The 15,169-nt window shown below is 38.5% G+C and overlaps 1 protein-coding gene across 3 annotated transcripts in view; it reads left to right on the top strand.

The window, feature by feature from the left end:
* vmp1 (vacuole membrane protein 1) overlaps window positions 1-15,169 on the top strand; it is a 69,609-nt gene that overhangs the window by 27,482 nt on the left and 26,958 nt on the right. For all 3 annotated transcript variants that reach the window (XM_088906763.1, XM_088906762.1, XM_088906764.1), the window contains exons 7-8: window positions 3,129-3,260; window positions 14,856-14,936. In XM_088906763.1, coding sequence (XP_088762889.1) covers window positions 3,129-3,260; window positions 14,856-14,936 — 213 coding nt within the window. The remainder of the gene's footprint in view (window positions 1-3,128; window positions 3,261-14,855; window positions 14,937-15,169) is intronic.

Genomic DNA, 15,169 nt, shown 5'->3' with positions numbered 1-15,169 from the left:
CGCTCCCTGCTGTGGATGATGCAATATTTTACAATGTCTGCGTACAGGATGGAAACCCCTTTCTCCTTGCTCTGCACCTGTATTGGAGTGTCCCTAGAGCTGGCCCTTCTCTGATACTCTCCGAGGAACTGTTACTGAGAGGGAGAAAGGCACATGCTTACTTAATGCGATTCATATGTGGAAAATTGGCCAGGCCACGAAGGAGTTCTGTTTGCCTGTTTTATCGTCTTTTTGTTGGACAGTGTCCTGTACAAATAATTACATTGAGTTCCTCAGCGAGGGCTTCTTGATTCTTGTGACATTACCCAGACTCTTGTTCGCAAGTTACTGAGGAGTGTTCCCTTATCAGAATTCATCGCATTCTGTGTCCAGTGTCATATGTTTTATCCCCATTTCCCACCCGTTTTCTTATACTATATATAATTCACATGCCAACGCAGCAGGTGAGCATTGCTCAGGGGTCTCTGCAGATAGCTAGCAGGTGTTCCTCAAGGCTCGCCGGTACTGCAGTAGGGGGCTAGCCAAGGCAAATCGACACCTCGTCCTCCCGAGTTGGGCAGCGAGAAAGTGCCAAACAGCAGCCTGTCTGTGCCAAGCCTGAACTCCCATTAGACACGAACATATTGCCTTGGCACACCTTGCCAGTCTCACAAAGGGGTGGGTTGGGCGCGTTAGGGAAGCCGCAGATATCATGTTGTACACAATTTCAGGCGGCTTTTTTTTCTAATTATGAGACTCCGAGGAAGACCAAAAGACCACATTTCACACCTATTTTTTCTTTAAGCGCCTGGAGAAACTTGGCAGCCCTTCAGCCCGGAGGGTTCTGCAGAGAGATGCTCTCTTCTGTCGGGGGCAGAGTGTGAATGTGGCACCCAGTCAGCCCTCATAGGAAGAAACAGCTATTTGAGTACAGAGGGCAGGTGGTTGTGCGTTTGAAATCCCCTCCACCCCCCTGCTAATGAATGGAACAGCTGCCCTCAAGATTAAGACCACAACTGCTTTATGAGCAAATTGCCGGGTTTCATCAAAGCCCTGAGTGTTGATGGAGAAGCGGAAGTTGAGATTATGTTTCCCCCACTTTTCGTGCCTAAAAACGCACCCTTACAGCATTTAGCAACAATGCATTGTTTAATGGTGTTTGTTTTTGGTTGCTTTTGAAATAAATCACAGGAAGAAGTTGTATTTTGTTTTATAAAACTTAAGAATTTGCACCTTCATCTTCGTCTGTGTATGTCTGTTTTTAGGCTTTTTGTGTGTTTAAATACTCTGAATGTTGATCACAATGTTGTTGATGGTGAAAAAGCTTTGCTTAGCTCTAAGTGTGTTTCACAGTTGAATTATTTCATTACATTTTCTAGATTAGACTGTCATTTTGTAACCATTTGTCTCGAGATCTAGGTGTTTTTCACATTTTTCAGGTTATGATCATTTACATACTGTACTAATTTTGACATTAGTTTTGGTCTCCCAGATCTGCCTGTGCCCCTGTCTAGTCAGCTTCCTTTATATTCAAAGTTTTGGGGCATTGGTGGAGGGAGTACTGGTTAAGCCACATAAATTAAAAATCTCCTGCCTTTTTAACTTTTTCCTGTATGTCTCTTTTGAACGTGTGGTGCACAAGAAAGTTACTTGTTTTCTGATCTTTTGCTTCAGCCTCTTCATTTTTAATTCAAACTAAAAAGAAGTGTTATTAAAAATAAGAAAACCGTGCACCATTAAGTCCCATAGAAATGATAAAGGGCTCGCATAAAATAATGCCAAACGTGGTATTCTCGAAGGGATGTCCAAACTGTAGTCCACAATTCTGTTTCCCTTTCTGAATATTTATGTATGAACTTTTCTAAATGCTTCATCCAGTTTGGGGTCACAGGGGAGAGCCAGGAGGCAAGCAGAGGGCACAAGGCTGGATATTCCCTGGGTGGGACACCAGTCCATCACAAGGCACACATAGGCACACACGCACTCGCACCAGGACCAGTTTTCCCAGAGGCCAGCCTGGAATTGAACCCAGGGCCGCAGCGCGGTGAAGCACCACTGCTAACCACTGCGCCGGCATGCCACCCACCTTCCTCCACGTACCTTCCTCATTTGCGGTGGTTGACCATCTTGGCTCACCTCTGTGACCCCTTGCTAGGGCTCAAGAGAAGGAGGGCTTTGCGCTGCTCGGCAGCACTGACGTTGCACACTGCAGACACCACTGTGACCTAAGGGAGGTTTAGCTCTGACAGAAGGGCACTGCAAGGTCACAGACACTAGGCAACACGCAGGGGATGTTGTTATGTACCCAGCCTGCTGTGCACTCAGCCAGCTAATCAGTGCCACTTGGAAAACGCCAGTAACAGTTGGCCAATGGCGTTGGCCTGGCTCGATCTGGTGATGCACGGATTTTTAGGTCTCGACTTGCTTTCTGAGGGAACGCCTTTACTGGTTGGTCCGCTCAGGAGCTGTGGATGAACACAATTTTTCATTTACTCAACTGGTGCGAATAATTTTCATGAGCTCAATCCCAGCCGCATCAGGCAACCAGCTGCGTTCCTTCTCTTTTCCTTTTTAATAGGACTGAAAAACTTAAGCTTGGTAATGACAGCTCGTTTTCAGTAGCACTTCTGTTTGTTTACTAGTGGTTTCCATAATGTCTCATCATTGCAACAGTGCCTCTGACAGTTTCTGTTTACTACCAGGGGAGAATTAAATAATTGATTAGTTTTCTGCCATGGTAACATCTAATCCTTTGAGCCACTTGAACTGGTCATTGAGCTCACATGGAGCTCTCACATAGGGCAGATAGATGTGTCAAGATGCAGGAAAAGCAACTTGATAAAACAGGGGGTGCTTTGATAATTATCCGGGGCGTGTCTGGTTAATTTATGACAGGCTACGCCTTTTGTGCCCGTTAACCAGCACAGGTAATAGGAATTATACAGAAACACATTTACAATGTGCACGTGCTTGTGTGGAACAGCTGTGAAATAAAAAAAACCCTCTTCTGCAGTAGGTGACTCAGGATCTGAAAGGAGGGTAGGAGGGCGCCGCATGTTGCAGGCAAGAATGGCTCCCAGTAGGGGGCGATGTGGAGCCGGATCGCAGAGGGTCACTCTCTCAACCTGCCTGTGTCTGTGCTGTTGCAGGGCGCTGGCACAGCCATTGGCGAGCTGCCCCCCTACTTCATGGCGCGGGCCGCGCGGCTCTCCGGTGCCGACCCCGATGATGAGGACTACGAGGAATTCGAGGAGATGCTGGAACACGCCCAGACTGCTCAGGTGAGGGCCTCCTTGCCCCCTCAGGTCCCCCGTTCCCCTCTCCCCCCCCTTCAGCCGCCCATCGACTCCTCCTCCTGTCAGCCCTCCTGTTCCTCCTGCTGCCACAAGTTTCTGCCCGGGTGGGAAGGAGTGGCCTCACTCTTCAGTGTTGCAATGCTGTGCTTCAAGCCACCTTCAGGATCCTGACGAATGCGTCATGAGTGGTTGTCCGTTTTTAAGGGCACGCTTGTGTAATCGGACAGAAACTTGTTTGGCAGAATGAATTTCCTCCGGCACAGTGTAAAGCATACTAGTGACATTCCCTCGCACTTTGTTAGTCCCACCACTGTTACTACAACACCCAATAATAAAGATAATGATGATCATTAAGACAAAAATGCATTTTAATGATACAGCTGTGGCTTTCTGTGATGCATTTCGAGTGCGAGAGCTCTTTAATCAGCAGCGCTTGCTGTTTAAACTGTTTTTAAATTGAAACCTTTTTTTACAAAATGGCCTATACAGCTCGTGATCAGCAGGAAAAATGAATCAGATGGAAGTGCAAGTTACAGGGCATCAGTTTCAAAGCCTGAGCTTTCTTTTTTGTCGTGAGAGTTTATATCATGTGAAACCGCACAGATTATAATGATCTAGGCAGTTTTCTTCCCAGGGTTCTTAATTTTAAAATCTAAAACACAACAGAAAAGGGGGGAAAAAGGTTAATATGCCTTTTCCGTTTCAATCTGTTTTTTTCACAAATTTCAAAATGCAGAATTTCTTTTATTTTGTAATCCAAGAGAACTGGAAAAGCTCTGAACAAATATTAAAAACATGCTGTTATCATCTGAACATTCCTTTAATGTCCGTATCAGAGCTGCATGCCTGAGGATTTTTCACAGCATTTTTTTTCCCCACTATCAGAAAAAATAAAGAGGTGGTTCTATTTTGCATATCCAGTTCCATATGTGTATGCATTTACCACTAAAACATGAAATTATTTCTTTCTCTGCTTGTTTTGCTAAGAGAGGTACATGCTGAAGCTCCCTTGGAGAAAATAAGAGAAGCTTTAGACGAATTGAGTTTGAGCTTTTGTTATAAGATCACAGCAAATGATGCCTTTAGCACCAATCGGCAAAACACACCTGATATAAAGTTTGAGATGGAAGCATCAGTTATAGCAGAAGTGTGGCTTTATTCCGCCGTTTCTGGCGGGGGTGGGTGTTGGTATAATGCACCGAATCCTTCGCGTGACTTCCACGGTTACTCACACGACTTGTGAATTGTCATACCTATAGGGTATTACTAATGTGAAGGGCGTCCTGAAGATTGGCACTGCCTGCGCCCCTGGCTGCAGAACACATGGCGGAAATCCTCTCACATCTTTGCCATAGCGCTGACATCACTGATCTGAGCGGATCCCGGTATAAAGACCCCTGGTCCTGGGAGAAAATCTTTGCAAAGAGAGAAGCAGTGATTTGTTTCTCTGTGGTCTCTAAATCTTAAGAGATGCATTCTGTCAGCTGAGATGAGTTTGCGTATTTCCCATCCTTTTTTTTTCTTTAATGACACCTTAAACGCTTAATTGCTATGAAATTTCGGTAGGAAATTGCTTTTTTTTTTTCCCCCCTGATTCTTCATGTTCTGCATAGGAATGTTTGCTGTGAACATTCCGCAGCACTTCGCATTTTCTGTGTTCTAGCTACTAGCGTTTGAGCCTGTCATTGCCTCTTGGAGCTGTTTTTTTTCCCCCCAGTGCCTCAGCACTGGTGCTTCTGCAGCTAACTGTCATTGCTGTGTTTCAAGCGCCGGGATGTGCAAGGCTCCTGCTTCAGGCTGGAACGTCTCTGCTTGCAGGTTTTTCTTGTGTTATTCGAGCTCGATAGTCTTGAAGGCGTTATATATTTTTTTTTCCCCGCCTCGGTGGACAGCGCGTTGAGAGAACGGTGGAAGCACAGGGGCTTTGCTGAATTTCGCCATGTGGTTTCCTTTTGGAAAATCTGGTTCCTTCTTCTGTTTTGCAGCAGCCACTGACTGGAAACACTCTAGAAGCTGTTCTTCTAGATGGTGCGGAAAAAATGCCTTGATCAGGGCTCTCTAGTTATGCAGGAAGAGTGGCCGACGTTTCTGATGTATCAGGTGGGGAATGGAGAATGTGGATTTTTTAAAACCCATTTCCCACCTGTTAAATTGATATATTTTTTTCCTTTAGCTCTGGAAGCTCCGAAACTTTGGACATCGCTTGCAGGCACGAACTGCTTGAGTTATTCATCATATTGCCTGTGCTTGTGATTACAGTAGCCACCATCCTGCGTTTGCTTTTGTCTAAGAAAGTAAGGCAGAGAACGGTGAATGTATAGCTGTATTTAGATCCAAAAGATGTACTTAATTTTCTTGCTGCACACGCACCTCCAGTTGTACAAAACTGTGCAAGTGCTCGATATCAAGCCTACGGTCCTGTTATGTGCTGTATCAGCCCTCACTGTCAAAGTTACACACTGAGGCACAAATGCCTGGTGGAGTTACCCAGGGGAAAGCCTCAGACGTAATGAAGATGAAGGGTAGTAAAAGATGGCAGTATCCCTGGGCCTTCGGAAGAAGACATCACTCACATTGTGAGCTGAACACTGGGCTGATGATTTTATTTCAACAGAATTTTCTTAGTACACTACTTCAAGTGTACATTTTCCTCAGTGTCGCTACAAAATAAAGATGGTGTCAAGTTGTTTGAAATTCTGTGGTTGCATCAAACCCCAGAGTCTTCAGATGTGATGGGTTCTCTCAGAATTAGCATTAAAATATACCGCTTTTTAAGCAGTTAAGTTTGTGTTTAAATCTGTTTCGGAGGGGGGGGAAAAAAAGTTATTGCAGTCCTATCCAAAGGTTACAGCTGCTGACAGATGGAACGTTGCTTTGAAAATGTTACAGTGGAGGAGCGTGAAGGGTTAACTCTCTGTGAAATCTTGAATGCCAACTCCCAGGATCATTTCTCCTGTAACCTGAATAAGAACCATCTGCTCGGGGCGTTTGCCTGACTGTGCTGTCCTACTCCAGTGAAACCTCACTGGGATGTGGTTTGCCCAGGCGGGTCACATGACTTCTCTGAAAACTCCCCCCCTCCCTCCCTCCCTTTTATTTCCAGTAAACTGTTTGAAAAGGGGTGAGTCAGAGTGAAACCAGCTTCCCTTTAACCACAGCTTGTTAAAGAATTTGTCAACGTGGACTCTTGAGGGTTTTTTTTTCTTTTTTATACATTAGAATTTTCTGGAACGGTTTATGGTAAAGATTGCGTCAGGAGCTCCATCAAATGACTTCCTGCTATTAAAGTAGGGTACCATAGTTTGGAAGGAGTTAATTCAGAGCACTTTGATACCATCGCCCTTTGATATATTTTTTTTTTTGTCTCGGAAGTATACGTCTTCCTTTTTTGTGATAGCGCAGCATATCTCTGTGTGAAAGGGCTTCATTCAGAAAACCGTCTGGGGGTGTAGGCTCTACACTATAGCCCAAACGGTTTTGAAATAAATGAATTATCTCACTGGCTTCTGGTTCTAACTGTCCTTGTTTCCCATCTGTGTTTTCTCCTCCCTCGGCACCTCCTGCAAGCCAGTTGCGATGTGACCCCAACAACTTCTGACCCCCCTAAAAAAATGCCAGGGAAACGAAACAAAAGCAAGCGAGTTGTGATTTTGAAAATAAACGATTCCTTTTTGAAATATGGATTTTTTTATTATTGAAATAGCATGTTTAATATATTATATATAGCAGCCAAATTAAACAGCCCACATACTGAATTTTTAATTATTTCAGAGGGACTGTTTGCCCTTTAAACAGCCATAACATGCATCTTTTTTTACATTTGTGTATGAAGTAAGTGTTGTACAAATATGCTTAGATCTGTAAAATTATAGCAGTGAATCTTGCAGTACTATACTATTTTAAAATTTAGAAAACTAGGAATGAATAGACTGTAGAGTCTTATGTGTATCTTTCATTATAGTTGCATTTATTTGTTATAAACAGAGCTCAGGATCAATTCAGAGCATTTGCATTTCTTGCTATATATCATTATTTGCATTTGAAAGACTGAGTTGATTTTATAGAGCAGATAAGAACGCTGAGGGACTTTCACTTACTCTGAAAAAGCAGAATTCTCAAAGAATCAAAACACAGGTTTGTGTTAAAATTTAGACATCTTGCTGACTCAACACAGTTATATACTTAGAAAATGGTTTGTAATGTGTATGACTTACAGATACTTGTAATCTCTCCCTCTAGTACATTTGTTTAAATATTAAACTATCTCTGCCATATTTATTTTTGTTATGACATAGTCGTTTTAAATGGTATGACATCTAATTCCTTCTCAGGCTTAAGAAACACCCAAAAGGTTATAATCAAGCAAGCTGGTTGAAAGATGTGAGAAGATTTTACTTTATGAAGACTGTTAGTGTACATTTTTACTGTTCTAAAATTAACTGTTAGGGATACCAAAAAGGTTCTACTGAAATGATGGCTGTTCGGTCAGAATTTCAGCAGTCTGACATGGGTGTGGGGGGATTCTCATGAAATCTTCTTCAGAGCTTTCTGTTGATCTGAAGTAAATAAGATGGGGGGGAAGTTTGTCTTTAATAAAAATAATAAATCACAGTTTGAAAAAGTTCTGGCAGTTTTTGGATCTTAATGCAGACATTTTAGGCTCCTTTTCCCTTCACACTGGGTTCTGAGACATGGAACGCCAAGGTTTCCGAAACATTTCTTGGCTTATTGGGTTTCCTTATCTTTGTGCAATGAAATCCTCCTTGTTTAAAATAGTGCGGAAGGGCGCCAGTCCTGTTTCTTGGGTGGTTTCTTTACAAAGCTCATGTTCTAGCAGCCTGATTAATTCAGTATTGGCTGCGCTCCACTGTTTCACGCATTTATGGCTGTGATTCTTCCTTTCCATATGCATTGTAAACTCATCCCGGCTTGATTTATTCTGGGCATGTGAAGTAGTCCTATTAGGACGTCTCCAGCTGCTCATCTCTTGGAGTCTCCCCCAAAACAGGTATTGAGTCGGCCGGCTTTAATTCTTAGGATCTCTTGTGTTTCTAGAATGAGAACTATACCCCTTTCAACCTCTTGCGTCATTGTCCTGTTCCTGGTTCAACTGCTCGTGGTTCACAAGTGTAGAAAGTACTTGAATCAAATGTGCAACAAGTCTCCTTTTACGGATAGTTGTTTTCTCTCTTTCTTTTAGCACATACTTCCACAAAACCTCTCTTTGCGTTTGCGCGGATATATGTAACATCATCAAAACCTACAGTGAAAGTAGCACAGAACCACATTTCAAACCAGTCTTGCAAGAAATCTGATTGAGGTCTTCTGACATCCACACCTACAAAACCATTTTATCTGATAAGTGAATTAAGGAGAAAGTGTTCCCAACATATCTGATTATTTTTGAAAGAACCTTGGGCCCAGTAAGGACTTAAACTGTATGTACCGACGGGAGGAGAATCGCATTTCAGAGATACAAAAGGAGTTAGATTTTATGTGCAGGACAGAACATTTATTTTCAGTAAGGACTATGAAATTGAAACCAAGTGCAGTGTAATGTACCAAAACGTGCCAAATCTAACATGGAGAAAATCAAAGTGATGTCTTCATCTCTCTGTTGCCACTGGGTTTCTGTGGCTTCAATGATTATGCAGGCTTGACAACACCTTCTCACGTCAATTGCCCTACTGGACACAGCGCTCTGGCAGGGTTTCTGTGAGCAATATAAACACAACTGCTGTGTTCTCATTTTTTAAAAAAGACAGCCATGGTCTCGGTTAAGAGATTTTGTAGTTCTAGGAAGAAGGGACAAGGTCTTATTGGAGTCAGTGGCTCATTTTGTGTTCTCGACACCCCCATTCTCCGCCAACCTCCATTTCCCCATAAGACTTCGGTTAAGTTCATCGAAATCGAATGCCATTGTTCCTGCTCCTCGGTTATGAGATGTAATCGCACGCCGCCTCACCGAATGTGGATCGGCTGGTGAGCATGCAGTGGATAAAAAAGGTGAACTTTGTCTCCTCTCATTCCCCTGTCTCATGCTTTTCTTTTTCAAAGGGGACATTGATTGCTTTTTCTGCCGCTCTCCCCACTGTGCCCATAATGTGCATCACCGTTCAAAACAAAACAGAGGAGTTGAGCTCTAAACCACAAGCATTTTTGCTCTCTGAGTGGGTTTGCCTTCATTGTGTCATGGATAAAAGAATCCGCGAGGAATTAAAAAGTTTTACAGTGTTGATAAAAGCCTTATTGATGGGCTGTGACTTTGCACCAATGAGAGCCTTGTTGGTTTAACTCCTCACACCTCTTGAATTTCCTTTAGGCTTCAAATGCTCCTTATCGCAAGTCTTGATCTATAGATGAATTGTTTATAGATTTTTTTCCATATTGGGTTTGAACATGCCCTGAAACCTACACTTTTGTCAATGCATTGCATGCTGTGCATATCTCAAGTTATATAGATCAGAATTAAGAAACGTTTTTCAGTCATTTTCACAATGTACCCTTTCCAAATAATTGTTTTTAAAAAATTAAATTCTTAGGATGCCAGTAATAGGGAATTTCCAGTGTTCATGTTTCCATTCAGAGTCAGAAACTCACAGATGGACTGATTTATTGATTCGTGCCATACTGCCAAAATTATAGCATGTGTTTTTTCTGAAGTAAACATGACTGGTTATATGTATTTTGTATTGCTTTAGAAATTTAATGTTTTTCTGAACCTCCCAAATGACATCAACCCGTGAATGGTAATCTTCTAATGGGAAGATTAGAAAAAAAACGAACCTGAACATCACTCTGTAATAGTTGTTGTCATGACTGATTTATTAATTCTATCCTAAAATTTCAGCTTTTCCTCTGATGGTGTCACCACTGAAAATGAAAATGGTGCTCCTTTCTTTTGTTATTTTTTTTGACCTACATGCATAAAAATAGAGATTTAAAATGTATTTTTTCTAAGTCCAATAAATATACAGAAGGTAGGTGTAGGTTAAAGGAACCCCTAAAATATTACTTAATAGCAAAATTATCAAGCATGGAATTACAGTAAAGCCACAAATGAGTGTATTATCTTCTGAAGTCATGCTCTGTTTGGATTATAAACTTAAAAGTAACTTTTTAGAATAATTTACATCTTCTTCATACACTGTTGAGAAATACTGAAAGTAACTGAAATGTTTAAAAGACAGCAGTTTTCTGAAATGTGGATGTATCAGTTTAAAAATTACTTACATTCTGTCCTGTCATATGTCCTGCATACCTCTCTATTAAGTTACAGGAATATACTCACAAAACAGAGGTAGTTATTGTCATGTCCCTTTGTTAAACACAGCCTGATTATTGCTTAATTATAAAAAAATAAGTTGTTGCAGCTTTTCATCCTTAATCAAAGCTTTCTGAATGTGAATCTTTACAAAATGTTCAAAAACTCGGTGTGTTTGGTATAATAGTAAAACAGCAAGATAAAAAAGAGCAGACAAAGGCAAAGTTCACAAAATGTTTCTGTAATAAAATATGTAACATGCAATTTAAAAAAGTTCTTTGGTTCTGATAGCTATTAATTTATAGTGTATGAAATGTTTTTACGGTGTGTGAAATTAACTGCATTCAAATGAAAGCTTTTTGCTTACAATTTTTTTTTAGCATCTCACTTTTAAAACATGAAAATGAAACAAAACATAAATGCTCTGCCAGATTCCTATATTACATATTTCTGTAAAAAAAATAATTCTCAGTAGGTGCAAAGCACAATTTCCCCATTGTTCAACCTTACCAAACAGGTTTGAAATGTATAATTAATTCGCAAAGATGTGAAAGTACTTTAAAAAAAAAAATCTTTCATTATACTTCAGTGCAATTTACTGTATCATGTTTGTGGTACAGATACCTTTAGTTTTTGCTTTTTTAAAAAATATTGCACATAAAAAAAAACAGAACAGTTTTGCGCATGGGTTTGTCTTCAGAATTAACAACTAATAAAATCCATTCAGTTACCATAATAACCTACCAATCTGGAATAAATTCACATACAAGGGTAGGTGCACAGCTATTCTAAATATATATTTGGATGTTTTATTTTTTAATGAACATGTTTTGCAGTGTGCTGCTTTGTCCTTAACAACCCCTCACTTTAAATTAACTTGTCATTTGGGTTAGTGGAATCCAGAAGACCAGACATGTTTCATGCTGGTAAAAGATTCATCCCAGCATTTTGAAATAACACAAAAAAGAGAAAAGCTTTTAACCCTCCTCTTCCCGGTCCTACAGAGAATCAGGAAAGGCCATTCCCTGAAAGAAAACAGCTTCTTTGTAGTAAGAGTTGAGAAAGAGGTGAAGGATAGTCAGGAATGACAGCAGAAAGCAGCCGAGATATGGGAAGGTTTCTTAGTCATTGGAATAGTCTGAGAGGCAGGCCTTACTTAATTTGTTTTGTCTGGAACTAAATACTGATTCAGTGGGGTAAGTGATCAAAAGGGTTAATATATTTTATAATAATAATAATAATAATAATAATATATAAGGCTATAAAGGTGAAAGATCATTTGTACCTGTCAGCATATCCTATTGTTTAATTTTATTTTTTAGTATCTAACTTTGTAGGTTTTTTTCAGCTATTGTTTTCACTTTTTGATTTGATACAAATTCTATAAATCAGTCTTCAGGTATTAAAACTCCAATTATATATTCTGTACTGTGTAATTACAATTCTACATTCCCTTTTGTATGTGATGGGTGATTTTAATTTACTTTGCACCAAAGCAAACAAATTGGATAAATATTGTAAAAGCAAAATACTGAGACTTTCCAAAACTAAATATGAAATACAAGAATCATTAAACTCAATATTTCATGCCTGTATTATAGTCTTCCAGAGGTTAAAAAGTCCTCACAACCTTTAAAAACTAAACTGTTAAACATGGAATTTTTAGAGACTATTACAAAATTACTCATCTGTGTCAGCATGTAATGGGGAGATGAAAATAATGCCTGATGAACTATTTTTTGAATGTTATGAGGAAAATGTACTGTATTCCATTCAAATTCAAGGTCAGTCTATTATGCTGTGTGCTTTTAAAAAGCTTTGACAATAGAATCAGTATCCTCCTATTCAAATATTAGGAAGTTCTCTTCTGTATCATTATTATTGTTGTTGTTGTTGTTATTATTATCATTGGCATTACACAGATGTTTTCAATAATCATTTTCAGTTTCTTTTAAGCTGCTCGGATAGACACATTCGAAGGGGTTAATACAAGCTTCCGCGTGATCCAATGGGTTTAGTATTGTGAAACAGGCACAAGGTGTGGCTCAAAGCATGATGAAGCAGTTTTGTTTCCCTTTTGGAGGACTCTTGTAATTCTTTATTTACAGTACAAGGTCGTTTTCATAAGGAGCCTACAATCTGTTACGTTTGCTTAGTGTATATTAATTTATGACAAGCGTACACAAAGATATAACTGAGTTTTCCTTCACAACCATTGAAGCTTAGGAACGGCCACACCTTTTTTGGCTTTGATGTCATTTTTCTAAATGAGTATCGATACCCCCCACGTTACCAAACTAATTCTTAAAATATATTTTGTGACACTACAGATAAATGTAGAATTGTTTTAGAGTGTGGAAAGTTGAGGTCCCACTGAAAATGTGAAATGTTATAGATGTAAATCAAACCAATGAAAACCAAGTAAAAAACAAAAATCTATAAGCTGATTTAAGTTGGGCTTTTGGGAATGACCAGGGTTTTGTTTATGAGTGTGTTTCTGTCGGGACAGACCTACAGTACTTGTCTTTGTTGGTTGTTTTTGCTCTGAACATCATGTTCCTTTGCGTTGCTCCCTGAGATAAGGAAATTCCAGTGAATGAGTGACGTTTGAGCTTACCTGACTTGTTTTTTTTCTTTAACAAAACTGTGTGTCTTGTACTATCAGTTTAATAGCATGTGTGTGAAATAGAATATATGTATTTTTTTTTCCTTTTCTAACAGGACGTTAGAATTTCACACCATGTCGGTTTTATGCTGGGAAATTTAAATAGAACTGAATGCAGAAAAACAACTTAAAAGAGTGTAGTTTATATCTGATGTAACAGATATGTAAAATATCTGTAGTTTATATTTGCATGATTTTTTTGTTAAAAAATAGTGAAGCATTGAATAGTGGTTCTGAGTACTTTATTTTGCAACAGCTGTCTTTCTAAATGTCTTCACTTTTGGAAAGTTCAGAATTTTAATTTTGATGTGTCCTTTCCTTTGGATTTCGTAAGATCCAAAATCTTTCTTCTCATTTTTTGCATTGTTGTATAAAGAAATATTTAACAGTGCTTAGGAGCTTAACTAATAATTTTCTTGATGAATTAAAAAATTCAAACACCAAAGCACTTTGTGAATTTTGTCACAGATAAAACATTACATGCATTCCTTTAGATAAATTAAAGAAGAGCCTAGTTTTGTTGAGAAAACAGCTGATTTCAAAGTTCAGTCACATTTTTTTGTAATGATTGTAATAACTTTCAAGAAATCGAACAGTGTGAAATTAAATTTTCATAATTTCAAGAAATAGTTCCAATCAAATATATATCTGCCTCTTAATTTTTTTCGTTTTCAAAGTCCACACATTATGAGGAATGATTTTTTTTGCTTTGAGCAGTTTCCCGTTAATTTGTCTAATTTTCCTAACCTGTGTTTTATATGTCAAGTTTAAAACATAAAACAAATCATGTAAATCTTTAAATCACGAAAATAAGGACTTGTAGAAGCTGAGGAAAATGCTTTAAATATTTTTTTCTAAATAATTTTATTTTAGTTTTATGCAAATGTACTGATAGTTAACAAACCTCTTTATTTTCTACTGAGAATTAGTTTTCTAAATTTGCTGCAAATAGTGGATATAATTATTTTCAACTTTGAATTAAACCTTGTGTTATCTGGGAAAGTGTAAATTATATTTTGTTTCCATTTATACATAGTAAAAAAAGGCATGTAAGTTTTCAAATCGTAAAGTTTTAAACAAAACATTTGAAATTGGAGAACATTTTTGTGCCTTAACATTTTTGATAATTTATGACACTAAGATGTTAAATTCCAACTAAAATAAGGAAACAAAATAACAATTTTAACTTTAACAATTTTAAAATCTTTCAGTCAACTTAAAATATTTGTTATATTTAGAATGTAGGATTTAATTGACTTGAGGAGGAGGTATAGTCAGAAGTTATTGAAATACTGTATATTTAGACATTTCTAAAATCTGTTCAGTAATCTGGTATGCTCCATGGTCTCATGTTCTATGCTTTATATGCAAAAACCTTATGTTTAAAAATGTCACAATTGTGTAAAATATTTAACTTTTCATTAGTTGTGCATAAATGTTTTTTTTTCTAAATTCAAAGATAGACATTTTATCATGCCATTTTTAAAAGCTTATAATTAGGTCCTGAAACATGACCTTTTGTTTTAAAAAGATTCTTAAAAATGCAGTTAGAATAATACAAAGATAGAAGGAAGTGGGAATATTTTATGTTTTTTTAAATTCTCCTGATTTTCAGAATGTTGAGTTTTAAGCGCGTCTTTTTGTCTTTCAGGACTTTGCCACCAGAGCGAAGTTAGCCGTTCAAAACATGATTCAGAAAGTTGGGTTTTTTGGGATACTAGCTTGTGCCTCAGTAAGTTCTGTACTTCACATTAATATGTTAATTTTACTGAACATATAAATGTTGGTTTATTTGTTGAATTCATAATTTTACCAGCATTTTAATTTCCCATTGAAGGTGAAAATATACTTTTAGAGAGGCAGTTTAAGACAGTGATGACTGCACACTGTTCCGTCATACTGAACATTTTTATATACTTGTCTGTGAGTGGTTTAAATTCGTATTATACTTCCCACTGTCTGCAG

Source organism: Atractosteus spatula, chromosome 27, assembly GCF_055471065.1.
Source record: "Atractosteus spatula isolate fAtrSpa1 chromosome 27, fAtrSpa1.hap1, whole genome shotgun sequence".
NCBI classification, from domain to species: domain Eukaryota; kingdom Metazoa; phylum Chordata; class Actinopteri; order Semionotiformes; family Lepisosteidae; genus Atractosteus; species Atractosteus spatula.
This window is presented reverse-complemented; position numbering and strand designations above follow the sequence as displayed.